The 27,881-nt window shown below is 34.8% G+C and overlaps 4 protein-coding genes across 4 annotated transcripts in view; 1 reads left to right on the top strand and 3 right to left on the bottom strand.

Moving 5' to 3' along the window:
* LOC140808375 (binding partner of ACD11 1-like) overlaps nucleotides 1–27,881 on the bottom strand; it is a 73,700-nt gene that overhangs the window by 11,470 nt on the left and 34,349 nt on the right. The window lies entirely within an intron of this gene.
* LOC140807513 (syntaxin-22-like) lies at nucleotides 320–4,247 on the top strand. The gene is made up of 7 exons (XM_073164382.1): nucleotides 320–773; nucleotides 1,344–1,437; nucleotides 2,143–2,282; nucleotides 2,551–2,625; nucleotides 2,749–2,906; nucleotides 2,993–3,093; nucleotides 3,743–4,247. Exons 1-7 carry the CDS (start codon nucleotides 583–585, stop codon nucleotides 3,806–3,808), a joined length of 825 nt encoding a protein of 274 aa, XP_073020483.1. The 5' UTR covers nucleotides 320–582; the 3' UTR covers nucleotides 3,809–4,247.
* Nucleotides 12,112–15,904, bottom strand: LOC140807093 (heat shock factor protein HSF8-like). The gene is made up of 2 exons (XM_073163772.1): nucleotides 15,469–15,904; nucleotides 12,112–13,458 (listed from the first exon to the last, which is right to left on the bottom strand). The coding sequence occupies exons 1-2, from the start codon at nucleotides 15,745–15,747 to the stop codon at nucleotides 12,229–12,231; spliced, it is 1,509 nt and encodes a 502-aa protein (XP_073019873.1). The 5' UTR covers nucleotides 15,748–15,904; the 3' UTR covers nucleotides 12,112–12,228.
* Nucleotides 23,951–26,493, bottom strand: LOC140807031 (transcription factor MYC2-like). Its single transcript, XM_073163680.1, has one exon. It carries the CDS (start codon nucleotides 26,105–26,107, stop codon nucleotides 24,245–24,247), a length of 1,863 nt encoding a protein of 620 aa, XP_073019781.1. The 5' UTR covers nucleotides 26,108–26,493; the 3' UTR covers nucleotides 23,951–24,244.

Here is a 27,881-nt window from a genome sequence, read left to right as displayed (position 1 = left end):
AATTAGGGACCATATTTGGAGTGAGAGCCATAAAACTCGGGATTAGAAATCAATTTATTTAATTCAAACCTTTAAATTAGTGTAAATCGTGAAAATACTTTTTAATATTTGATTTTAATGATGAAATTTAAAAAAAAAAAAAAAACCAAATATAAATTCTAGGTTCTTGAAATTTTGCATGTGATGTGGCCTTCTTTTGTCGACTTGGCCCGCCGGCTGGCAGCCACCCAACCTCGGCTTGGTCGCCATTGCCAAACACATCACATCATTCTATCCTTTTCACTTCCACTCTTCTTTTATTTACTTTAAATTTAAAGTTTTCCTTGTTCATTCAACAAAAAATTGAAATAAATTAAAATCAAAAAATAAATAGAGCCAACATTGATCGTCAACCACATTCAACCCCCCTTGATTTTCGATCTAATTTCCTTCAATTCTTCGCTTTGTATAAACATTTTCCGTTCGGCGGATTCGGGATTCCCTTTACTCTCTTTCGATTTTTGTACTCTTCCCTCTCCTCTCCTCAATTATTCGGTTTGTGGGTTTTGATTTAGGGTTTGCGGAAGAAAAAAGTTGAAAGGGATGAGTTTTCAGGATCTTGAATCGGGCAGGGGATTGGGGTCGATGAGGAGGGGTCTTGTGAATGGGAAGCAGGATCCGACGCAGGCCGTTGCTTCTGGAATATTCCAGATTAACACCGCCGTCTCGACCTTCCAGCGCCTCGTTAACACCCTTGGTACTGCCAAGGACACGCCCGAGCTCCGTGAAAAGCTGTTAGTTTTATTTTTTCATAGATTAAATTCCATATCAAATTGTTGTGTTTATTTTGAAGCATTAGGTGGACTTTGTTTGGGATTTTTTTAAATGTATTGTCATCATTTGCTAATAATTCGAATTATGATGTTTGTTTGATGTTTGATGTCTGGTTGTTTAATTACATATAAATTCGAGAGCTGATTTCTCAAGTGGCAACTCTGGAAATTCTGCTGATTGAGCTGGGGCAAAACTCTAATACCAGAAACGTGGAATTTATTTGGATGTGCCCCTAATGGTTGGTTTTCTGTTCCAATTAGAATGGTGGGAATGTTTGGCTGATCGGCAGATGGTGTGGTTATGAATGGTAGTTAATTTTTGTCAGCACTGATATTGGAATTTGCTTATATTCGTTTAAAAGTATACTAATGCTTTATCAAGGACCTCAGCATAGACTTGTTGGCTCGAACTCAATATTTCTGAGAGTATTGGTGGTTTTCTTGTTGTTATGTGAATTCTACATTAAGCATACCTGTTTTGGTTTGGCATCTAGTAACTTGGAGTTTTATGCTTGTTTTGCTCAACTGCAGGCATAAAACCCGCCTACACATAGGTCAGTTGGTGAAGGATACTTCAGATAAACTTAAACTAGCGAGTGAAAATGACCATCGTATGGAAGGCGCTGTAAGTTTTCATACTTGTTTAGCTGTCTTTGTGCTTTTATCAAAGTTCATTTCTTTTTGTTCGTGTCCTTCTCCAGCTTGGCATCTGTCATGATTAGATTACCGGCTTTTTTGGGTGTTAGTTTCAAATTTTAAAATGTGCCAAATGAACTGATTAGTTATCTAATTGTCCAGTTGGTAAGTGTGTGAATTGATAAATCTCAACATTTGTAATCTTCTCTTCTCATCTCATCAGTGAGCTCCATTACCCTGAATCTTTTTCTCAGCGGTGATTAGTTATACTCGAATCATCTTCATAAAATCATATAATATGGTCAAATAGATTAGTCAAACTAGTAATGAATTGTAAAAAGTAGACCTAATTGTGAGTTAAAATTCAAATTTACTGCGGCATAATATTTATCGTTGTCCACATGGTCTGGCTGAATGCCAATTAATAGCAAGGGGAAAATACATTAATTTTAATTGAAGGCCATCTCATGCTTAATTGTATAATTTATTTTGATCTAAATCAGTATTCTCGATTCTATCATAGTATCTTAACCTCCGAGTATTTTCATAACTTAAATTATCTCTCTAGATAAATCTTGTTTTGCAATTTACTATCTTATTTTTATAAATTTTATGAACAACCTTGTTTGCTGAACCATTGCTTAACCCCCACTCTATGCTAGGGCTAATCACGATTGCATCATGTTTTCTGCAGGCCAGCAAGAAAATTACAGATGCAAAACTTGCTAAAGATTTTCAAGCTGTATTAAAAGAATTTCAGAAGGCACAGCGGCTTGCTGCTGAGAGGGAGACAGCATATACTCCTTTTGTCAGCCATGCAGTGCTTCCTTCTAGGTAATTAATGCTAGAGGGACATTACGCTCTATGGTGAAGTTACTAGATCTGCTCTGCGTGAGCCTTTTTTAAAAGTATTTTACGACGTTTAATCTTCATTATGAAGTATTACTGTGTGTGCTACTATCAGTTAGCCAAGTTGGGATGCTTATTTAAGATTATGGTGATTATTAGGCCTTTTTTTTTTGAGGAATCATATATTTGCTGTTATTTATCATTTTGTGTGGTTCATCCATGACTTATGCATTGAAACTTTTATCTTCTGCAGCTATACGGCTAGTGAAATTGACGTAAGTTCAGAGAAGAGTCCAGAACAGCGAGCTCTTCTTGTCGAATCTAGAAGGTATCTGTTCTGTTTCCTTGGCTTTTTCAGACAGAGTATTCACCTCTCAAAAATCAAGTGATTGTGTCCCTTAAACTAATATTCAAATCCCAAATTATGTTATCGAGATAAATTTTTCTACAGGCAAGAAATTTTGCTATTGGACAATGAGATTGCATTCAACGAGGCCATCATAGATGAAAGGGAACAGGGTATACAAGAAATACAACAACAAATTGGTGAAGTAAATGAGATTTTCAAAGACCTTGCTGTGCTCGTTCATGAGCAAGGAGTTATGATTGGTAAGGGCCTACGCAGTGTTAGATATTATTAAGACTACGCATTCCATTGAAGAAATTTAACTTAGAAATCTGTTATACATCCTTAGATGATATTAGCTCCAACATTGAGGGTTCTCATGCTGCAACCGCTCAAGGGAAAACCCAACTTGTCAAAGCAGCCAAAACCCAGAGGTCAAATTCGTCTTTGGTGAGTTCTACAAGCTTGGACTGAAATTCTGTTCCCATTCTTTGTTGCATCCAAAACTATTTCTATTTTATTGCAAACGTAAGAAAACTCGAGGTGTAATTTTAGAATTATAATCTGTTGGAAACTCGGTTCTTATGTTGCCTTCTAGTTTTTACTGCAAGTTGGATATTACCTTTTTTTATCGGGGAATTTAGATATTACTTCATTGAATTTTACTGAAACTTAATTAAATTGTCAAAACATTTATGAAAATTTCGCATGATTTCGGTTATTCGTAAGTCCTCTAGGATAATGAAACTGTAATATGTTTGTACAAGTTTCAAGCTTTTTGTCTGTGGGGACAACAAACTTTATGATTGCAAATTACAATTGCTATATCTTGTTTTGCATAGATGTGAAACTAGAATACAAATTTTGCATTAGATTTTCTTATGAAAGGCAGTGAAACGTCAGTGATGCTACAGTTGTTTGCTTGCGTTTTATTCCGCACCAAGTCATACAAGTTACTTATTACTTCGTGGGAGCATTGCTTCAAGCGGTTCTCATGTTGAGAGTTGAGCACGGTCATACTTAGTTTTGTCTAATGAGAAGCATGAAATTGATGAATGACAGGTTGAAATTTGTATTGTTTGGTGGTTTTTTTTTGCAGACTTGTTTATTGCTCGTGATTTTTGGCATTGTGCTTCTCATAGTGATTGTAGTCCTCGCTGCCTGATCAGGGTTATCCACGTACATGGGCAGTATTAAGAAAGATGACGCAAGAACACGAGCAAGCATCCGTTGATGTTTGCGGTTAACTACTTTATAACACAAATTTACAAGTCACGTGGGGCTATCTCATGATCCGCGTCCTATATGACAAACTTAAATGGTTGAATCGGAAATCGTTTTTCACTTGGCATGTTTTATCTTGTAACTTCTTTCATTTATGTGTTGATTTCGTTGTGGTGGTGTTGTTCATGTATAGATATAATCCACCTCACTCTTTTTTTATAAAAGAATCCATCTTTTTAAAATTGTATGGAAGGTGCCTCTCTCATCTATAACCAGTGCAATGGTGCAGCTGCATACAATTTTTTAATTGATGTGATTTATATTCAAATCGGGTAATGTATATTGAATCATTGCATAAAATGAAACGGTCAAATTTAATATGGGGTCGTATTGCTATTTGAAATGATAAAACGGGAAAAAAAACTTTAGGATATGTTTTGTAGAGTGGAATGAAAGTGAATAGACTATTGGTGGGAATGGAATGAATATTTCCATTTTACTTTATTTTATTTTTATCATTTTTTTTAGTATGTTATGACCATTCACATAATAATCACATACTAATGTTTATTCTTATGAATATGTAAAGTATGTTTTTTGCGAGACGGTCTCACGAATCTTTATCTGTGAGACGGGTCAATTCTATCGATATTCACAATAAAAAGTTATACTCTTAGCATAAAAAGTAATATTTTTTCATTGATAACCCAAATAATATATATGTCTCACAAAATATGATTCGTGAGATCGTCTCACACAATTTTTTGTCGAATATGTAATAAGCATTTCACATGAGTTACCCATTCTTGTAATATGTAATAGGCATTTCACATGTTGTAATAATAATTATTATTATATATATATACGATAATAATTATATATATATATTAATAAAATGTTAAAATTTTAAGGTAAGTTATTGTAGATGATAGATTTTTTATTTTTAATGAGCATCAAATTGTAGGTTCTATTTTTACTTGGGTTTTTTTTTTTTCTTTTTTATTTATTTCTTAATTTATATATCAAAATAACAGTATAGTTCTTCACTGGTTTGTATAATTATATTTTGATTCTCATTTAAATATAAATCAAATAAATTATAAATAAACATTATATATGCACGCAACGGGCGTGCACTAGTAATGTATTATCAAAAGCTATTGAATATTCTTTTATATGTTCAACTAGCCTGGCCAACTTCGTGGGCCGCATGCACCGTACTGTCTGCATCAACTTTTACTTCTTTAGCTTCGATATTCTTCCCAAATGGACTCGTAATGTTTAAGCTGACTAGTAATGCCATTTTCAGGCGTATTGTTAAATTCGACTTTAATTCATTTTCTGTTTGAACATTCAAAACTTTTGACAGGTGGTCCTCGAAACAGGCGTACAGAAATCTCAACCCATCTCAACCGAAAATGATCATATATATGTATGCTTTTTGGATTAGCTGATTTTAAGTCCTTTTTATGTTAAATTTACACCAAGCTTGTGGTCTGCTTTTCATCTTCTGTTTGAGTCAGGATTTTAGTTGATAACAGCAAACCAAGCTTAAGGTTCTGTCATTATGTTTAATTTTCTTGTTCTGAACTTTATCTAGAATTTCGCGCCAAGTGTTGGGAATTTTTACCAACCACGTGTGCTACATCATGATGATTCACATTATTTAATGTTATTGGTGATAACTGCTGAAATTTCCAAAAATATTGTTAAAAATAATAAAATCGTGAATATACCCGAGTGGACCATCAAAGCAATCGATTTTCGCAAGGTTTTTGTTATTTTTTTCAGGAATGAACATTTGAGTACTCATAGTCCAATTTCAAATTCAATTACTCTCATTTCTCTTTTGAGTTCGATACGGTAGATTTTCTTAAAGAGGGGTTGGTGGTTGGATGAACTGATTTAGATTTGTGGAACAATCGTAGATGAATTTAAATCTATAAGAATTGATCATCTAAACAAGTAAAATGTATGGTTTTGAAATCAGAGTCATTAATGTTGGAAATTTGAATAAAAATTATATGTCATGAATGTGGGAGTGTCTTTTGGTTCTCCACATTCTTGAGTTGGTTGTGGCTCATTATTGTGGAATGTCTTTTGACTTTCCACATTCTTGAGTTACTTGAAAACTTGTGGCTCTTCATATTCTTGAGTTAATGGGAAGATTAATTGAGTTAATTAATCTTGCATAACTCTTAGTATGCTTTTTGGGGGCTTATAAATAGTGTGCTCATTTCATCATTTCAAGTGCATGAAAATCTTTTCTCTCAAGTATTCTCTTGCATTCTCTTGCATTTCATATTGTTAGCTTTTCTTTTGGCCTCCGTTAAATCTCGGTGATAAAGTAAAGGTACGCTTTCAGTTCGTCGTAGTAGTGTCTCGTGCTAAGTCACTGCTGGTTGTTCCGTAGTATCCTGGGAAACAGACGTCCAAGTTCATCCTCGAAGCACATCCCGGAGGGGACGAATCTGTTTTAAGGACACTGTATTTTCATACAGGCCTCGGTTTGTTTTATTTTAAGCATTGTGCTACTGTTTTGTTCATACTACTAGTTCGTTGGTTTTAGTATACCTTTCTGTTTATTCCATACATTTTGTATAACAATCTTAAAACAGATTACTCATTACGTGTTGTTTCAGATATGGCTACTGAAACCAACGTGCAAAGGGAAACTGGTCATGTTGTCCCTCCTCAAGTTGTCCCTCATGGTACCCCACATGCTACTGCGGTTGCTGTTCCAGCAAGTCACGGTGAAAAACCCGAGAAGTTTACTGGTGTGGACTTCAAAAGGTGGCAGCAGAAGATGCTGTTTTACTTGACGATGCTGAACCTGGCTAGATTCTCACGGAGGATGCTCCTAAACTCAACGAGGGTGAGGGAGATGTTGAATCTGTTAGTGCGGTTGAGGCATGGAATCATTCTGATTTCTTGTGCCGAAACTATGTACTAAACGGATTAGCAGATTCGCTCTACAACGTGTTTTGCGAAAAGAAAACGGCTAAAGAGCTGTGAGAATCCCTTGACAGAAAGTACAAAACCGAGGATGCCGGGGCCAAGAAGTTTCTTGTTGGTCGCTTTCTGGACTTTAAAATGGTGGATTCAAAGCCGATTATAAGCCAAGTTCAAGAACTCCAAGTGATTCTTCACGAGATTCACGGTGAGGGGATGACTTTGAGCGAATCATTCCAAGTGGCTGCTATTGTTGAAAAGCTACCACCAGCTTGGAAGGATTTCAAGAACTATTTGAAGCACAAGCGAAAGGAGATGAATGTTGAAGAACTCATTGTTCGACTTCGCATCGAGGAAGACAACAAGAGTTCGGAAAGACGATTATTTTCTCCTGTTGCCGCTAAGGCAAATGTTGTCGAGCATGACCAAAGCTCGAAAAAGAGAACATTTTCCTCCTCCAGCAAAAGGTTGAACATGGGACCCAAAGGAGGCGTGTCAAAGAAAAAGTTCTCCGGAAAATGCTACAACTGTGATGGTATGGGTCACAAGGCATCTGAATGTAAGAAGCCGAAGAGAAACCGAGAATCGAATGTGGTAGATAACATTGCTCATGAGGTTTCGAACATGAATCTCTGTGCTGTAATATCATAGGTTAATCTGGTGGGTTCGAATCCAAGGGAGTGGTGGATCGACACGGGTGCCACTCGCCATGTTTGCTCGGATAAGGAGATGTTTGCAACTCTTGAGGAATCTGAGAATGGGGAAAAGCTGTTCATGGGAAATTCCGCCACTTCTGAAATCAAGGGTCAAGAAAAAGTTGTCCTAAAGATGACATCGGGAAAAGAACTGATGTTGAACAATGTGCTGTATGTGCCTGACATCCGCAAGAACTTGGTGTCCGGGTCGCTTCTTAACAAGCATGGTTTCCGCATTGTCTTCGAGTCAGATAAGGTTGTTTTGTCAAAGAGTGGAATGTTTGTTGGCAAAGGTTAGGTTTGTAATGGTTTATTCAAACTAAATGTAATGGCTATTAAGCCCGTGATGAATAAAGTTAACACTTTTGCTTACTTGCTTGAGTCTTCTTGTTTATGGCATGGTAGACTTGGACACGCTAATCATGATACAATTCGTAGATTAATTAACATGAAAAGCATTCCTGCATTCCAAATTGACAAACAACACAAATGTGAAACTTGTGTTGAGGCAAAACTAACGAGATCATCTTTTCGAACTATTGAAAGAAATAGTGAACCACTTGATCTAATTCACAGTGATGTATGTGATTTAAAAGGTGTACAAACTCGTTGTGGAAATAAATACTTCATCACTTTTGTTGACGATAGCACAAAATTTTGTTATGTATATCTCCTCAAAAGTAAGGATGAAGCTATTGACAAATTTGTCCAATATAAGAGTGAAGTTGAAAACCAACTTAGCAAGAAAATTAAGGTGCTAAGAAGTGATCGTGGAGGTGAATATGAATCACCATTTGCTGAGTTTTGTGCTCAACACGGTATTAAACACGAAAGAACTGCACCTTATTCTCCTCAGCAAAATGGCATTGCAGAGAGAAAGAATCGCACATTGAAAGAAATGATGAATGCGTTGCTATTAAGTTCTGGTTTACCACAAAACATGTGGGGGGAAGCTGTTCTAACAGCAAATTACCTTTTAAATAAGGTGCCCCGAAAGAAGCTAGATAAAAGCCCATACGAGTTATGGAAAGGTAGAAGTCCTTACCAATACTTGCGAGTGTAGGGGTGTCTTGCCAAGGTAGCAGTACCCACTCCAAAGAAAGTAAAGATAGGACCAAAAACTGTGGATTGCATTTTCATTGGATATGCTCAAAACAGTAGTCCGTATCGTTTTCTTGTATATGAATCTCAAATACCTGATATTCACAAGAATACGATAATGGAATCAAGAAATGCTTCGTTCTTTGAACACATGTTTCCATGCAAATCTAAGGAAGAACCAAGTTCATCCAAAAGATTATATGAAACAATTGATGAAGAACAAGAGCTTGATCAAGACATTGAACCTAGACGTAGCAAGAGAGCTAGGACTGAGAAATCCTTTGGTCCGGATTTCATCACTTTCATGATGGAAAGTGAACCTCAAAGCTTCAAGGAAGCAATTAGTTCATCTGAGGGACCTCTATAGAAAGAGGCTATCAATTCCGAAATGGAATCCATTTTACAAAACCATACGTGGAATTAGTAAATCTTCCTCCGGGAAGCAAACCACTAGGCTGCAAATGGGTTTTCAAAAGGAAAAAGAAATCAGATGGAACAATAGATAAGTATAAAGCTAGATTGGTAATTAAAGGTTACCATCAACGTGAGGGGTTTGATTACTTTGACACATATTCTCCTGTATCGAGAATAACCTCTATTCGAGTGATACTTGCTATTACCGCCTTGCGGAATCTTGAAGTACACCAAATGGACGCAAAGACTGCTTTTCTAAATGGAGATTTAGAAGAGGAAATTTACATGGAACAACTTGAGGGATTTTCTGCAACTGGGCAAGAAAATAAGGTATGTAAACTGGTGAAGTCTCTGTATGGCTTAAAACAAGCACCAAAGCAATGACACGAAAAATTTGATAAAGCCATGATAGAAAGTGGATTTAAATTCAGTGAATGTGACAAATGTGTATACATAAAAAACACTGAAAATGGATATATCATTTTATGTCTTTACGTAGATGACATACTTATCATTGGTAGTAATGATAAGATGATTAAATCCACAAAGAAATTATTGAACTCAAGATTTGACATGAAAGATTTGGGCTTAGCCGATGTAATCCTTGGAATTAAAATTCATAGAACATCAGAAGAGATAGTCCTAAGTCAGTCACATTATGTTGACAAAATAATTGAGAAATTCAATAACGATGACTCTGCATTGGCTAGAACCCCGATAGATACCAGTCAGCATCTATCAAAGAATCGAGGTGAGAATATGTCTCTCGAGTCATTGGAAGTCTGATGTACTTGATGAGTTGTACAAGACCAGACATAGCCTATGCAGTGAGCAAATTGAGTAGATTCACGAGTAATCCAGGAGTTGAACACTGGAAAGCAATTATCAGATTGCTAAGATACTTAAGGTACACTCGTGATCATGGGCTGCACTATACCAGATATCCTGCTGTTATCTAAGGATACAGTGATGCAAATTGGATATCTGATATGAAAGACTCAAAATCTACAAGTGGATTTGTATTCACTTTAGGAGGTGCAGCAATTGCGTGGAAATCTTCTAAACAAACTGTAATAGCCAGATCCACGATGGAATCTGAGTTTATAGCTCTTGACAAGTGTGGTGAAGAGGCTGAATGGCTGCGTCATTTTTTAGAAGATGTTCCAGGATGGGAAAAACCAGTGCCGGCTATATGTATACATTGTGATAGCCAATCTGCAATTGGAAGGGCACGAAATACAATGTATAATGGTAAGTCTAGGCATTACGTCGTAGACACAATACCATTAGACAACTACTCTCAACCGGAGTTATCTCTGTTGACTATGTAAAGTCAAAGGATAATATAGCGGATCTGCTAACCAAAGGGTTAAACAGAGAATTAGTTGCAAAATCGTCAAGGGGAATAGGGCTCAAGCCTATAAAATAAATTGGTGCGAAGGAAAACCCAACCTACGCTGACTGGAGATCCCAAGAACTAGGTTCAAAGAGATAACCTAATCGCATTAATTTGGAGAATCACTGTGGGGGTTATCCCTAGTCCATTCCTATTATGAAACAGTGAATGTTGAGGATAAGCTTACGGCTTTTAATGATTCTGATGAGAAGAATATAGAATCACCTATGTGAGAGAGAAGTGGGGCCGCTTCGAAGGAATTGCAAGGCTCAATTCTAGACCCTCTCGCAGAACCAGGCGTGTGTTCATGGCCAAAACGAACACAATCATGAGAACTGAATAGTATCAGGGAGAGTCTTGTGTGAAATATATCTTAATTTACATAAATGGCAGAACAGTTCAAGGACATCATGTCTACTGGTCAGCTAGTAAAGCAAATATATTTCATGAGCGAATGTTCAAAGGATAACACCTACCTATCCTATGCAGGATTCAACTGTAGAACTTTGTCACCGAGATTTATATCAATTTTCATTCATGTGGGGGATTGTTGGAAATTTGAATAAATTATATGTCATGAATGTGGGAGTGCCTTTTGGTTCTCCACATTCTTGAGTTGGTTGTGGCTCATTATTGTGGAATGTCTTTTGACTTTCCACATTCTTGAGTTACTTGAAAACTTGTGGCTCTTCATATTCTTGAGTTAATGGGAAGATTAATTGAGTTAATTAATCTTGCATAACTCTTGGTATGCTTTTTGGGGGCTTATAAATAGTATGTTCATTTCATCATTTCAAGTGCATGAAAATCTTTTCTCTCAAGTATTCTCTTGCATTCTCTTGCATTTCATATTGTTAGCTTTTCTTTTGGCCTCCGTTAAATCTCGGTGATAAAGTAAAGGTACGCTTTCAGTTCGTCGTAGTAGTGTCTCGTGCTAAGTCACTGCTGGTTGTTCCGTTGTATCCTGGGAAACAGACGTCCAAGTTCATCCTCGAAGCACATCCCGGAGGGGACGAATCTGTTTTAAGGACACTGTATTTTCATACAGGCATCGGTTTGTTTTATTTTAAGCATTGTGCTACTGTTTTGTTCATACTACTAGTTCGTTGGTTTTAGTATAGCTTTCTGTTTATTCCATACATTTTGTATAACAATTAATGTGTCGAATAATGGAATTTGACATATATATGACATAGAATCGTTGACATTTTTTTATTTTTTATTTTGAACGAGAATCATTGACATTTAAACAAATTCAAACGTTATAATAATTCATACTTGTGATATGTATGATAAACAGAACTTTGTAGAGAAATACTTGGATGAACGCATTTGAATTTGAAAAATAAAAGATTTAAAATCTAAGTTTCGAAATTTGGTTTGCAACGTTTTCATCACCCTACTCTAATATCAAAGTTGTTTCTTTAATCAAATCCCAGATGTTTCTTTCAATATCTTTATTTTTGAAGTAATTCCAAACATTCTTCCAAATCCATTTATAAAGTGAAAGCCTTTGATCCTGCTATGACATCAACTATATATCCTATCTATTCTTGGATCTTACAATTTTCATGCATATATACGTTGATTGCATAGATATCCACGTGATCCAATGGACAAAGTGAATCGCGCGACGTATACGTACCCGTCTAGCATAGACTGTATCGATGCATAAGACCAAAGATGTGTGTACAATTTCTCTTTCAATACCCGAGGCAAGTTCCATGCATGAGGGCTACAAAAGTACAAAACTATCTAATCATTTTTCGGAGTAACCTACCTACAATGTAAACTTGCACTATTTTAAAGTTTCTTGGCATTTGATGATAGATTCCCCATCTGCTCGGTTAGCAGTTCCATGCGCTGAGATTTATCGCCTGCCTCAAGAAATTCATCGGTTAAATTGGAGTCGGTCTCAATCTCCGATGGAAATGGACTCCGAAGAAATGTTTCCCAGAAAGGATCACCAATTCCAGGAAGTTCTTCACTGTCCCATTCGATTTGAGAATCAGGAGAAAGTCCACCTATGTCCATCGGGATTTTGCTACTTGCTGATGATAATATAGCGTCCATAAGAGTATCGTTCTCTGTTTCCGTTCCCATGATACCATTGCTTTCTGGAATAATCTGAGAAATGTCCGATATGGTATCACCAACTGGCGGAAGGGTAATAGGAGGCCCTTGTGCTGCTATCCGAGGACTCGCACCGAAATATTGGTCAGACACAATTTCAGCAGGACAGACGATATCTGATTGAACCTCGGTTCTCAGTGCAGAATCAAAAGCTTTAATTGGCATGCCCGATGGTGTGAATGACAGCCCTGCAATAGGAGGTGCCTCTAGAAGAGTCACTCCCGAGACATGATGGTTTATAGAATTGCCAGAGTCCAGTGTAGTGGACGGGGATGAACAGTTATCCATCAAGAAACTATCTGAATCATTAACGACATTTTCTAACCTTGTAGAACCCAGTTTTAAAATCTGTCTTAGCATCGCTTTTGCCGCCTCATTTATCAAAGGTTGATATTTAATGATCTGACCATCGGAAGCATTGCTTACAGAATTATAATCCGAAACATCTTCTTGCTTTAATCTCCTTTTTTTGTTGCCTTCAGTTATACGTCTGTTGCTGTCAGTTGGCTGGTGCATAAACTGAGCAAGAAAACCAGGGCTGTTTACAGCTTTTGCTAGGAAAGACATCATTTGTTGTTGACGTTGTTCCATACCCTGAAGACGCTGAACCATTGTTTTTAACTGCCCATCAGTGGTTTGCTGCTGTTGCCTCAACCTTACAAGCTCCTGCATTAGCACATTCTTGTCCCTCTTAAGCCTTTCAACTTCCTCTTCGAGCCCAAATTTCCCAACCTCAACACATGCTCCAACAGAAGAACTCTGTCCAATTGGTGGTTGCTGCTGATGAGGCTGGGAATGCGCAGGCTTCCTTCGACTGATACCTGTAAGAAGATGCTTTTGCCCTCTTAAGAAACCCTCATTTGCAAACTCCCAGCGGTCTGGATCAACTTTTCTAAAACCCTGTTTGTCCAAAAGTTCCCACACAGGAAGTATTTATAATTTTTTTTAAAAAAAACCATTGCTCTTCAATTTCTAATAAGCAAAATAGAAGAGCATGCAAAGAGACTATTTTATCCAGTAATACTTCAGGCAATATTTGTTTTCATTAGCTAAAATTACATTTCCACCAATTTTTACAAACCAAATATGTATCACAATCTTTATTTCATTTCCGAAATATATTTCTGGCAACATTGAAAATAAAACCATGTCTTTCAAGACTCACATCCAAGATTAATTTGGACTTTTCCAAAGGACTGTGAATGCTCAGAACTTGGGCATTGCCACACTAATGGAGTAATAAATATATGATTGATAATAAATGTGACATCGATATACTAAAAAGAGAACAATAACCAGACTTAATATGTAGGAAGTAAATTTGCAAGATAATCAAACAAGCTCGTGCCAAGAGCCAAGACTAATCAAACAAGCTCATGCCAAGAGACAAGACTGCCTAGGCCCTGGAGCGCAAACAGCATGGCAATCAACAGGAACCAATTTAATAGTGAAAATCCATAAATAACTAATCTTAATCCGCCAGGTTTACTTTGGGAATTAAAGGTAAAAAAAACGACCATTGAATCGATGACTCATTCGTGCATTACTTCCTTTTCCAGCATAGAAAAAATATATAGATATTTAATATCTTCTTCTTCCTTAAAATAATAGTGAGATAACAACATTCCTTTAAGTTTCAAAAAAGATGTCATCACAAAAGGAATGATAATATATCCCAATTAGCAGGTATAAATCCACTGCCAACAAAGAGTAACAGGCACAGACCAAAGTAAGCACTTCTGACCATAATCTCCTAGGACAAGTCTCTCATGACATAATATAATACAAAATTAAACTGAGCTTAAATGGATTTTCTGTCCTTAAATAATATTGGTTTCAATTTACTTATAATGGAAGACATCATATACAATTCTATGATTCTATCTGATCAAGTTTGAGGAGCTCAATAAGATAGATCTAGAAACCATTTTATTTTTATTTTTTGATCGAAAACTGATTTAGAAACCATATAGTTTCCATGCCCAAAAATTATAATTTATCTGATGCAAAAAATTCAGGACAAAATAGCAATAATTGTGAATATAGGCTATGATTCCCATGATTATCATCTAGAGGGACCATCACAGAGAGACAATGAATGCACGGTTAAAGAGAGAGTTGTACTTGTCCAGCCAGTTAACATAGCCTTGAAGAAATTATCAGCTAGAAAATACATAAGCAGTAGGAAATGTCGCAATTCGGCATACAGAGCATGTTGTGCACAATAAAATACATTTAAAGAAAGAAATAATGACGAAACCATAATGCAGATCTAACTCCAAGAGTTTCAATCGATTATTGATCGCAGTTACCCTCTTACTTATACATCAATAGAATCTTGTAAATTGATCAATCAAACTACTTTGATATTTCTAGCCCAACATTTTCACTCTTACAGGACGTCATCCTTCCCAGTTCTTTATCTTAATGGAAACTCTTCATACAAGAACCCATTTTTTGGTGGTAACAGCAAGTGCGTATCTGAAACTGACTCTACTCAACTTCACTAATTTCATTCTGCAGCCCATTGCTTTTCAGATTCTTTCAGAACCACATAATGAACAGCAGGCCGCTCCATATGTTAAAATATTTCATCAAAACTGTTCTCTGTTGCGACAATTAAGTCATCACACACCAAAATAATCAAATTCATTAATACTAACAAGTTTTTCACTTGATAAAATAATCACCACGCAACCACAATTGTTTTTAACCGAGCAATGGAACAGATAAATTATAATATGCCCACGACAAACAATACTATCTAGACAGAAAATTATTCAAGTAAATTAACGCATACCACCAAGTCGAACTTCATTCAACCAAAAAAAACACCCCAATAGACGACAAATCACCTCTAATAAATACAAAAAGAGAGCACAAAAAAGTACAGGGCCGAGGATAACGTACATATGTGTTAAGTTGGCGAACAAAGCTAGAGAAATTATTGTGTTTGAAGTACTTAGGAAGCAAGTCCCTGGAAAACAAGGAAGAGTCCCAAACAACAAAGCTATTATCCGAAGCGCTCCATGACACGATCTTATCTGTGCTCGAGTCATTCACCATGTCATAGGTTTTTGCAAGGAATGGTGGAGGAAGATTCGCTGAAGGCATCGGTTCCGGCGGAGGAAGCCCATCGCCCCCCACCTTCCTGGGGCTGGAAGACAAACGAGAATCTGGCACCTCCATATAGCAAAAAAATCAAATGTCCATTGATGGATACATAATAGATATGGGAGATTTTGAAGAGATGCTGAAAAAGTATTGAGAATATTGGGAGAAAAAACCCTAGATTTTGGTTGGGGGGTGGGAGAGGTGTGAATGTGAATGCAATCAAATTTGATACCCGCAGGAGAAGCAGAGGTTAGACAAAATGACCATGCTGCCCCCATATTATACGAGTTTTGGGAAGGTTCGACCCCACACCCAAGATCAAGGGTTGAGATTCATATCATGGGAAATAAAAAAATTTTTAAAAAATAAAAAATGGGGTCAGAAAAAATTCTGGCCCTTGGATGTACCCCTACAGGCAGTGCCTGTAGGGGTAGGGTGAAATAATCCCGAGTTTTGTAAGGTTGCTTTTTGATGGAATGACATGCTTTGGAGGATGAATGTGAAGTACGACGAAATTATGTTTATTTTATATGTACTTCAGATTTATTATAATTATATTTACATAAAATAATAAGAACAACAACTTGTGTGAGACGGTCTCACGGGTCGTATTTGTGAGACGGATCTCTTATTTGAGTTATCCATGAAAAAGTACTATTTTTTGTGCTAAGAGTATTACTTTTTATTGTGGATATGGATATGTTTGACCCGTATCACAGATTAATATCCGTGAGACGGTCTCACATAAGATCCACTCAATAATAAGTGAGTGAATTTTAAATTCAACTGATATAAATTTATCCAAATAATCAAAACGATATATTTTAAATCTATCGATCCTTCAGTGTTAAATTTAACTTGTAATAGTTTTTTCTTAAAAAAAACTGAACTTATTAATTCCTTAATGAAGAACGATAGAAATTGTAATTTTGTGGAATTTACTGTTCACGGTCGGAGTATGTTTATTATCTACTAGAAGATATATATGAGCGTTACACGTGTGAAACATATAAGGATGTTACTTTCTAACTTTAGCCTCACTGTCTTTCATTTTCAATGATTAATTCAATATATGATACATCGATAAAATTCGGATTTTAATTTTTACTCTAGTTCTTGAATAATTGAGTTGTTTTTAGTTTGATATACATTTCAGTATATGGTGTTGCAATAATCTGTCTTATTATAAAAATATTTGTTTATGTGTTCTCAAATCAGAACCATATTTTAAATATCACTATGACACCTATTTTAATATCACAAACCTTAAATTATAATATAATATTGTTAGACCATGAGTATTAAAAATAATAAAACAAAAAACAAAAATATCAATTTTAAATTTTTTTTACAACCATCATCATTTCTATTTTTTTATGATATATTTTGAAGTTATAAAGTTTTATACATAAATCACGTCCTTGAAAAAGTAGTTACAAGTTTTATAATTATTCATCAATAATTTCATCAGACATAAAACATGAAGACAACCGTAATATTTTTAAAAACTTTTATATTTTGAGCTTCACCTTGTTTAAAAAACATGAGAAAATTTTAAAAATCTTAAAAATTATTATAAGTAACTTGATGTAGAAGTAATTTGTTTCACATAAAAAAAAAATTGAATTCATTTTGATTCATCATTTTCTATCACTTTGATATATGTAAGAGTAATTGTTTCACACAAAATCAATTTAAACTCATGTATTTGAAGTGAATAATTATGATACCCATATTTGTGTTTATCATGTCTAAGGTTTTACGGTTCGCCCATTGGTACCCACATCAGTGCAATCTTCGTTATGTCCACCAATCTCTTAGTATAAGGTTTTGCACAGTATATCACAATTATAAGAAAATGATATCGTATCTTGGGTAATAAATATAATATTTGACCTGAAAATCAAGAAATGTTTGAACTAAAAGATTAATCTTTACTATCGTTCAGTTTTGTTAATGATTTCATAATCATCAGTATTGATTAGTTCTAATAGCTTAATATTTTATGAGTGAGTCTCATGTGAGACCGTCTCACGGATCATAATCTGTGAGATGGGTCAACCCTACCCATATTCACAATAAAAAGTAATACTCTTAGCATAAAAAGTGATACTTTTTCATGGGTGACCCATATAAGATATCCGTCTCACAAATAATACCCGTGAGACCGTCTCACACAAGTTTTTGCCATATTTTATTGTATTGTTATAAAATAAGGAGAAATTTTTTTTTATAGTAATTACATATTTTTTACCTGAGTACATACAAATATTCATGACGTTGAGTATACACTACAAGAAAAATGATTTTCCGCAGCACGTCATCAACAGCGTGCATTAAAAGCACTCTGCGAATACTACTTTTCACGGCGTGCACTAATATGTGCGCTGTTAATAGTGTTGCACTTGATACTATTAACGGCGTGCATTAAAAGCACGCTGCTGATATTGCGTGCATTCAAAGCATGCTGCGGATACTAACTTGATACTATTAACGGCGTGCATTAAAAGTACGCTGCGGATATTCCTATCCACAGCGTGCATTAAAAGCACGCTGTGGGTATTACTATGGACGACGTGCATTCAAAGCACGCTGTGGATATTACTATGGAAAGCGTGCATTCAAAGCACGCTGCGGATACTAATTTGATACTATTAACGGCATGCATTTAAAACACGCTGCGGATATTACAATGGATGCTTGCATTAAAAGCACGCTGCGGATAGTAAATCATTTTTTTTAAAAAAAATCGTGTTCAGATATTAATGGCGTACATTAATCGCACGTCGTCAATAATATTATACACGGCATGCATATTATTAGCACGCTGCGGGAAAAGAGGTCGAATTTTTTAAATTAGCAACGGATTATAAGTCAACTCGTCACTAATTTAAAAAGTGCGACGATTTTTACGCCACATTTAGCGACGGTTTAGAAAAATTTGTCGCCGATTTTAAATCGGCGACGGTTTCTATTACCCGTCGCTCATAAACATACATCGGCGACGCTTTTTTCAAAAACCGTCGCTAAAAAAATCGCAAATTTACTATTTATAACGGATCTCCGTTCCATTTCCTCCTCACCACTTCAAACACTTAAAATGTTCTCTACTTATACGATTTAGATATGTGTTTTTGTTTCAATTTTTTAATTGTTAATTATAATCATGTGTATTATTAGTATTATTATTATAGTTATATGGTACTTTTTATAAAAAATTATTAAATTGTAAAAGTAATTTTTTTTTATTTTTACGCAAAATTTAGCGACGGTTTTTGTAACCGTCGCGAAATTATAAAATGGTCGCTAAATATAAAGACCGTCGCTAAATTAGCGACAGATTGGCAGATTTGATTTTCGCCAATGAGCGACGGTTTATCGAATACCGTCGCTAATATTTTATTTTTTTATGACTATTAGCGACATACATTGCATGCTGCGGAAAGTTGTATTAACAGCGTACATATGCACGCTGTTGATAATAGTATTAACAGCCTGCACGTGTACGCCGCGGATAATCCTGAACTTTTAACGGCTTGGAACTTTGCAGCGTGCAATGTGCGCTGCGGAAAGCCTATATGCGCGCTGCGGAAATCCGTTTTTGTTGTAGTGATACTTTTGGTTTATTAGTTTACATTTTAATTTTTGTGGTCCCTAAATATTTTTATTCAATATTTTTTGTCTTCGGTCTTTAAAATTAATACACAATTAGTCATCAATATTAATTTGATATTTAAAATTGACAAATTAATTTATTTTTTGGTTTTATTTAAAAGTATAATATAAATGGAGATAAGCATTGAGGTGGAAATAAGTCAAAAAACTAATAATTTTTTTTATCATAATTTTATAATCATGACAAAATTTATAATACTTTTTAAAATTTAGATAATATATTTGAAATTATCCAGTTTATTTAATAATTAACATTGTTTGTACTATATAACTTATAAAATATAAATATAATTTTAAATACAATTAACTATAAAAATAATATGGATTTATTTCAAAAAAAAAAGAATATAAAGAAAATAGGATGTTGGTTATAATAAAACAGTTCAGATAAATGTACATACGTTACTTGACAAAGATGATAAGACAATTCAAAAGAAAATTATATATTCAAAGTTGTTGACAGATAATAAAAATAAATTAAAATAGCTATGTATTACACAATCATTTGCACAAGATTTTGGGTTTAATTATGGATGAACAACAATTATCTTTATTAATAAAAAAAAGTGTGAATATCGATGCTTAAAAGACAGTGAAAAGTGATTGACTACGCCAAAAAATGGGGAAGTTATTTAAAAATCCCCAATCATAATATTTCTTTGCATTCACTCCCTACCCACAAAATTGTGGTACTATTTCATACAAAATGTGGTACACTTCATGTGGAAATGTGGTACACTTCATGTGGAAATGTGGTACTAAAAAAGTACCTAGGGACTGAAAACAAAGAAAAAAGGCGGCTGGGGACTGAAGCCAAATTTCCCGCCAAAAAATTGTACGGACAAAGAGCGGCTCTTGAGAGACTCATTGTGCAGGTTTGGGACTGTACAAATGTGCATCTTTTATTCGGAAGCTTATCACCAGGGACGGATCCAGGAATAAGAGTTGGGGTGGGCTTGAACTCAATATGATAAATTATATATTATTAAAAAAAATACATTATATCGTTCAACGAAGTTGTGCCTTACGGGATTTTAAAACATAAAATTCATCAATAATAGAATTTACATCAATATGTTTAGCTAAATCTCGTTCAATATAGAGTGTCAAACAATCGGCAAGAAAGTCAACCTCCATTTTATTGCGAAGTGCCGTCTTCACATGCTTCATTGCTGAAAAAGCCTGTTCAATACTGGCAGTAGACACAGACAATGTCAAAACAAGATGAATCAATCTAGTCAACATAACATAAACACTTGACCGTCCACTCTCGGTCAATTGCTGACACAACTCAACAAGTGTAGAAACCTTTAAATTCTGCATCACATCGAGTTTATAAATGTATCAATGCATACTTCAAAACAACAATTTCTTGATCTGTGAAATCTCCAGGATAAAACTTCTTCGCAAGCTTGCAAATATCATCACTGTTAAATGAGTCAAATGAATTTTTAGGATCTAAAGCTATACTAAGATAAAGAAGTTTCACCGATTAACTCATTGAACCGAGTATTTAACTCCATTAAAATGAAATCTATTGTTGCATCAAAAATATCAAAGAATTTTTTAATATTTTAGCGACGGTTTTAGCAATAACCGTCGCTAATATGTGCGACGGTTTTTGATAAAACTGTCGCCGATCCCATCGGCGACGGGTTTACTAAAACCGTCGCAAAAGTAGCGACGGTTATTAAAAAACCGTCGCTAAAACCGTCGCTAAATAAAAAAAATGGGCTGGGCTACAGCTTAGTACAGCCCTAGCGTAAATCCGTCTCTGCTTATCACATAAGAACTTCAGAGTTAAACGTGTTTCAATCGTGATAATTATGAGATCAATGACCCATTGAGAAGTTCTTGAAAGTACATGTGAATGAGAAGTTAAGTATGCTAGAAAGAATACATGTCGGTAAAGTCGTGAAATTCGTCAAATATAAAGTGTTACAAATCTATAAAAATTGATATGTATTTAAATAATTTGTTCTTTATTATAATGTTCGATTTGATTAAATATATTTCAAATTTTGTATAAGGATATTAGAATCGATTATAAAAGTTAAATTGATAAATATTTCATAATTTTATTATATATAAGAATAATAAATCGATTATAGAATTTATTTGTTAGAAATTTGCTATGATATAAAGTATTTTAATATTTTATTATTTAAAGAATTAATAATCACGGCCTTGTTTATGTCGTAACTTTATTAGATATCGTTTGGTAAGGAATATCATTTTCAATTCTATTAGATTTTTCAAATTTATTATTTGGGTAATATTTATTTTCTTCATGGACATTAATTTAGTCAACTTAAAAATTGACACAAAAATTCATATGAGCTACAAGTTGACTTAAAAATTGTCACAAAAACTTCTATGAGGTTGTTTCAACTTTCATGTAAATTTTGTTAAACAAATCTCTTATTCGATTTATCCATGAATATTGTTTTTCACCCTGTAAATGGCCCGAATCGATGACAGATCTTATAGATATAAATTTATGATACCCTCTCACATAAAAACTACTCAAAAATTGAAGAATTGTAAAATTTTGAACAAAAATATAAATTTCATTTGCCTTCGATTTATTACAAAATACCTTAATTAATGGAAAAAGAGAAATCAAACAAAAGACATCCCAAAAAATATATATTTCAATAATCACATAAAATGAAAAAAGAGACAAATCAAATAAAAGTAATTATGTTTAAAATAAAGATATAGTTCATTTTAAAAAATTAGAGTGTAAGTTTCGTTATTCTTTTATTTATTTTAAATTCTATCAAAGATATATATATATATATATATATATATATATATATATATATTTGAAAAAATAGAGTGTAAATTTAATTTCAAAAAATAGAAGCTAAATTTTGTTGTTCTTTAATTTATTTTAGAATCTATTGATACTCGAAAAAACAAATCAAGAAAAGAAATGTATTTATTAATATTATTCAAATAACATAAGGACATTCATATAAATTCACACAATTCTATTAGAAATTTCAAAATTATTATCCATGTCTTATTTACATTATCCATGGATGTTAGTTTGCTCAACTTAAAAATAAAAATTGGCACAAAAAGTCATATGAGATTGTTTCACAGATTAATTTTGTAACGTGTCTTTTATTCGATATGAAACATGAAAAAACATTTTTTTTCACTTCAAAAATGGACAAATTCGACCCGTCTCAAAAATATATATTCCATGAAAGCTTCTGCAAAAGACCTATTAAAGAATGAAAAAAAATTCCAGTCGTCATAAATTATATGTAATATTGTACAATTAGGTAGTAGGGTGTGCATAAAAAATTATTTCAAACTAGTTTTTTTTTTTTTTTTAAAGCGAAAGCATAAGACATTAGTATAATCAAACATAAATTATAAAAAACAAAAATAAACCGACATAAACATAGATATTTTAATTTTTGTTGATATTAAGTATATGTATGTCTTGATCGATGAAGTCATATATATTCAAAAAAATATAAAAAATTACCAAAAAAAAGAAGATAAAACATGTTGTTATAACCCGATAAAAACTGCTCTGCACTTCTATACAAAATTATGTTAGAATATAAACATTATATGGAATGAAAAGTTAATTTTTATATTTGAATTTAATTAAAAATTAAGGAGCTGCTCTCATATAATTAAAGCCAAGTAATCATTTTAGCAATTTGTGGGGGCAACGTCAATTATTGATCAGCAATTATTTAGTGGGGGGACGAATCCAAAAATTTTGCCGCATAAAATATGTTTTTTTTTTTTAGTCTAGAGCATCGGTTCATGGGGAAAATTGTCGATTGGCCAGATTTTTCAACTCAAAAAGAAAACGAAGAAAAAAATAACTCGTAGTTGAAAATAAAGAATTATTGAATGTTGAAAAATAAGAGTTGTAAATATTGAAAATTAATGTGAGATAATGTATGTAATGATGTACTTATTTTTGGATTGTTTTCAAAAATATTTTATAAATAGGTCTCTCAATTTGTGAAGAAAATCATAATTGAGCAGAGAGAAAATTTTATAAAGTTTGATATATTTTTTGAGTTTTTACTTTTTACCGGAAATTTTTATTTTTAACACTCTTAGTATTTTGAAATAATATATGTATGAAATGCTATGTTAAGATTTATATTTAAAAAAAGCAATTGTTTTAGTTATTCTCCTCATTTTCGGATACGGAATATGGGATAAAAAGAGGAAAACATGTCTCCCATCCAATTAATAGTCACGCGTTGCTTTCTCGATAATGACCAGAGAGTGAGCTCGAGTGACTCCCAACCCGCCTTCATCTCCGGGGAATAAAACGGTAAAGTAGACCCTACCCCTGCGGACACTGCCCGCAGGGTAGATCTAACGGCTCGGATTTTTTCGAGCCAATTTTTTTTTTTTTTAATACATGGTGGTGGGCCCGGATCACTCATGTGGAGTGATCCGGGCCGTTCCCTTTCCGTGCAGGCACTGCCTACACGGGCAGGGTGAAATAATCCGAATAAAACAAAGAGATATTTCCATTTGAGTTTTGAGATTTATTTTTTTAAAATCAAATATCATCATCTTATTTTAAGATGATGCCGTAGCACAAACAAGATGAACAAAATTCATTGTCTTTTATATCACATAAATAGGAGAGACCCTTAAATTATATACAATAGGGATTGGACGCTAACAAGGATACCAGTGGAAAAGCTTTAGCTTAGATAGATATCTTTCGTTTTGATACAACTGTGGGATAGGGATTAGAACTATCGACACTGAGGCTCTCGGGGTAGCTTTGACGATTTTACTTAAACTAAGCTCTTAATCTATACGACATACAAATCTTTCCTCGCGCTCTGTTGATCCAAGAATGAGTTTCTCTGGAGTCCCGTCGATCCAAATTCTATCAACTTGCTGCGATTTTCGCTATCAAAGCTTTCTTAAGCTGATCTTGAGTGAAAAAGGGACCCTCCATCCTCACCGTTGCTTGTTGAATCATTAAATCTTTTACAACGGATATGCTAGCATGATGAACATCTAGGTCCAACTCTTTGAGAGCCATCATCAATCTTGCTGCTGGATGATTCTTTTTACTACCTTGAATGCGTATCATTGCATCCCAACCGATTATCTTAACTTCTACATCCATATCCATGGTTGTGTTCACCACATTGCTCGAAACCTTTGGTTCACATTTTGGTGTAGGTGTAGCCGATCCCTTAGAGGCTAATTCCCTTTTCACCGACTCGAGTTGATTCCACAAATCATCCTTTTCGGTTTCGACGCCTTGAAGCATCGACTTCAACTCGTTGATATAAGAAATAGCATCGCCGAGAAGTGAAGCTTTGTCCATTTTTGACACGTTCGGTACTACAGCTCTGAGGGCATAAAACTTTTGATTCAATTTCTCCCTCCTCTGCCTCTCTGCTTCCACGTGATTCAGAGGCTCTTCCCGGCCATTTGCAGGCTTCCTTCCCCGTTTTCTCGGCTTTTTCTCGAGATCAACAGTTTTACAACTATCAGCCTCTTTCACCAAGGATACTTCAAGATCCGAATGTTCCGACTCAACCCCACCACCATTTTCAATCTTCACCGCACCAGATGAGTGCAAAATCGCACCCGAAGTAAATGAAAGCACACCTTCCTCATTACTACCCCTCGAAGCCGGGGACTTATTCTTGCTCTTACTGCTAGTTTTATTGTTCTCTTCTTGAACGCCAAACAAATTCTCATTTTTACTACAAATGCTCTTCTTAGAACTCTCCCCAAAACTGAGTATCTCCCCATTCCTCACGTTTCTACTTCCATTAAGCCCGGATTCTGAAAAGTTCAATTCTTTAGTAAGAAACCCCTGTGTTTGTTGCTGTGGGTTCTCAGTTATAGTACTGGAAATTGGTTTTTCATGACCAAAACCAATTTGCTTGCTAGTATTATCATTGAATGAATCCTTTATATCTACAGAAGACGAAGTAGGGTCGATCAACCAAAGGGCTGATGGGTCATTCTCGGCCAAGGCCCAGGAGCCAGTTCCTGAGCCCGAAACCATTTGTCCTCCATTGAAATTGAACAAAAATCTAACCTTGTTCATGAGATCTGAACTCTGAAAAATCAGTTCAACGGAGCCAAGCTCAACAACTCCCGTTGCCAATGGAATGCACACAAGGGTTTGAAGCCCGAAACTCTGTGCTTGTCGGGCCCGCTCACAGTGAGATGCGGCAAGCCTATCCGCGCCAATCACCCAGACTGAGTTCGAGCTGTAAAAAGATTGCCCCGGAATCCCAGACCCGTCGACGAAGCATTGAGTCATAGAAATCAGGAAAAACCATTCAGCATCAGTAACCTCTTCATCAACGGTGTTATCTGCCAGATCCTGAGATCCCGACACCAAAGAATTCAGCTCCCTGAGAACCCTCTTCCGGTGCTCCTGCTCCGCAGGTGACGAAGCCGTTTTGCGCTTCATTTTGTTCTCTTCGTTCTTGTAATACCCGTCCCCCCAGCCCAAAACAGATGAGCCACCATATTCAGCAACGGAAGACTGCCAGAATATGGCATAAGTCCAGCTCTCGTGAGAGCCTTCAATCAAGGCCAGGAGACGTTGCTGCAGCGTTTCCTGATTGAAAAACTGCCCAACGGACGTGGGTTTGGATAGGTCCATTGACGGCAGAGGATTTGGAGTATGAGATGCATAGGTAGAAGGCCAAAAGGAAGACGGATCAGAAGTCGAAGACGGGATCCCATCCATCGCCCAGAAATCACCGCCACCTCCCATAGCTGTAGAATTTGCGTAAGATTAGTTTTTACCCACAGAGTCGTCTCCGTTAAATCTTGGAAAAAGTGTTGGCAGGTTATAATCAAATGATCGCCCTCACCAAATAAGGCAAACGAACAAAAACAGTCGAATTCATCACCCAGAGTAGGAAAAGGGTTGGCTTCTCATCGAATTTCTCAGAGAAATGGCAGAGTGGTAGGGAAAGTAGGGACGGAGGAAGCGAGAAAAAGAAGAGAAACAATTCGTATTCTGTATGTGTGAAATTTTGGGGACTTAATTTGGAGTGAATGTGAAGTGAATTTAAGCAAGTCGCCAAATATCGTGGCTGCTGTGTTGAAGAGACGTGGGAGTCCACATAAGGGAAAGGGAAAGCTACGGCGGCTTCGACGAACACGACGCCGATTCTATTATCGGAATCACTCCAATCCGCCGCGCCATTTATTCACTTATAATATAATATAATATTTTATTATAACTTATCTTTTAATAATACATCAATAAATCTATTTATTACTTTATATATTACTACATCCATTTTAACTATTTTTTTAAAAAAATAAAAATAAAAACTAATTAAAATATTCTAAAAAAAACTAACAAGGCGCGGCAATTATCTTTATAGAATACCGAAATACAGTTATCATATGATCGAACATTTGGATAAAATTATCATAAAATCTAAACTATTTTAATTTAAATATTAATTCTAGTAATTTCAAATCAAGCGTATTATTTAATTTAACGGTTGATGATCACGTCATAATTATAATTATTATATTTTACTAAAACTATTTACTTAATTATATCAATATTAAACAGTAGATATTAATATAATTTGGGGGGTATTTTCAAAATAATGCTTCTTGTAATAAAAATATATTAGGTCTCATGCAAGACCGTCTAATGGATTTTAATCTGTGAGACGAGTCAATCCTATCAATATTCACAATAAAAAATAATATTGTTGGCATAAAAGGTAATACTTCTCCATGGATGATCCAAATAAGAGATCTGTCTCACAAATACGACACGTGATACTATTTCACACAAATTTTTGTCATAAACATAAGGGTTTAAATAGTTATCTTTGTAATTGAAAGGAATAAAATAATACAATTAATATGTCGCGTAGAGTCAGCATACATATATTTATGATTATTTATTACTATTACCAGTCGCATTTACTAATTTGTTGGGTTTGACTTTCAAACTACTTCTCTAGCTAGCTTGGTCGGTAACCCGTAAATTTGCTTGCCGAAATTAAGAAAAATTGGAATGATACGATTATATGAAATTCATGGGAGAAACATAAATTCTTTTTAATAGAGGCCAATTTTAGAAACATGGAAAATTATTGTGAGACGATCTCACGAATCAATTTTCTGACACAGATATCCTATTTGAATATGTTATAATTTTTGTACTTGATAAAAGATGAAAGTGTAAAATATACTAAGAACATGCTTCTATGATTCTCTTTGAATGTTCAAATTAATGAGCTTATTAATCTAAAGGATTTTCTAATTAAAGGTAAATCACCATGGATTCCTTATAGTAAGTAAGCTACTTATACAAACTTCTTTATCAAGTTCATTGCTAAACATATTTCAACTAATAAGTGCAAGTTCATGAATCTAATCTTCGTTTTAATAATTGACTTTGAGACCGAATCCGATAATTCATATCGCTTTATTATTATGTTCGAATTCGAACTCGGCGGTTTGATTACAAGGGATTATTTCATCCTACCCCTGCAGGCAGTGCCTGCTGGGGT

The sequence above is a fragment of the Primulina eburnea genome, chromosome 12 (genome assembly GCF_022965805.1).
Source record: "Primulina eburnea isolate SZY01 chromosome 12, ASM2296580v1, whole genome shotgun sequence".
Taxonomy (NCBI): Eukaryota; Viridiplantae; Streptophyta; class Magnoliopsida; order Lamiales; family Gesneriaceae; genus Primulina; species Primulina eburnea.
This window is presented reverse-complemented; position numbering and strand designations above follow the sequence as displayed.

What these genes read in the sequence shown, in the direction of transcription:
- LOC140807513 (XM_073164382.1), top strand. Translation starts at nt 583, where the DNA reads ATGAGTTTTCAGGATCTTGAATCGGGCAGGGGATTGGGGTCGATGAGG. An exon ending in ACCATCGTATGGAAGGCGCT is followed by an intron (nt 1,438 to 2,142) that starts GTAAGTTTTCAT and finishes TGTTTTCTGCAG; the next exon opens with GCCAGCAAGAAAATTACAGA. An exon ending in AGAGGTCAAATTCGTCTTTG is followed by an intron (nt 3,094 to 3,742) that starts GTGAGTTCTACA and finishes TTTTTTTTGCAG; the next exon opens with ACTTGTTTATTGCTCGTGAT.
- LOC140807093 (XM_073163772.1), bottom strand. Translation starts at nt 15,747, where the DNA reads ATGGAGGTGCCAGATTCTCGTTTGTCTTCCAGCCCCAGGAAGGTGGGG. An exon ending in TTCGCCAACTTAACACATAT is followed by an intron (nt 13,459 to 15,468) that starts GTACGTTATCCT and finishes TTGGACAAACAG; the next exon opens with GGTTTTAGAAAAGTTGATCC.
- LOC140807031 (XM_073163680.1), bottom strand. Translation starts at nt 26,107, where the DNA reads ATGGGAGGTGGCGGTGATTTCTGGGCGATGGATGGGATCCCGTCTTCG.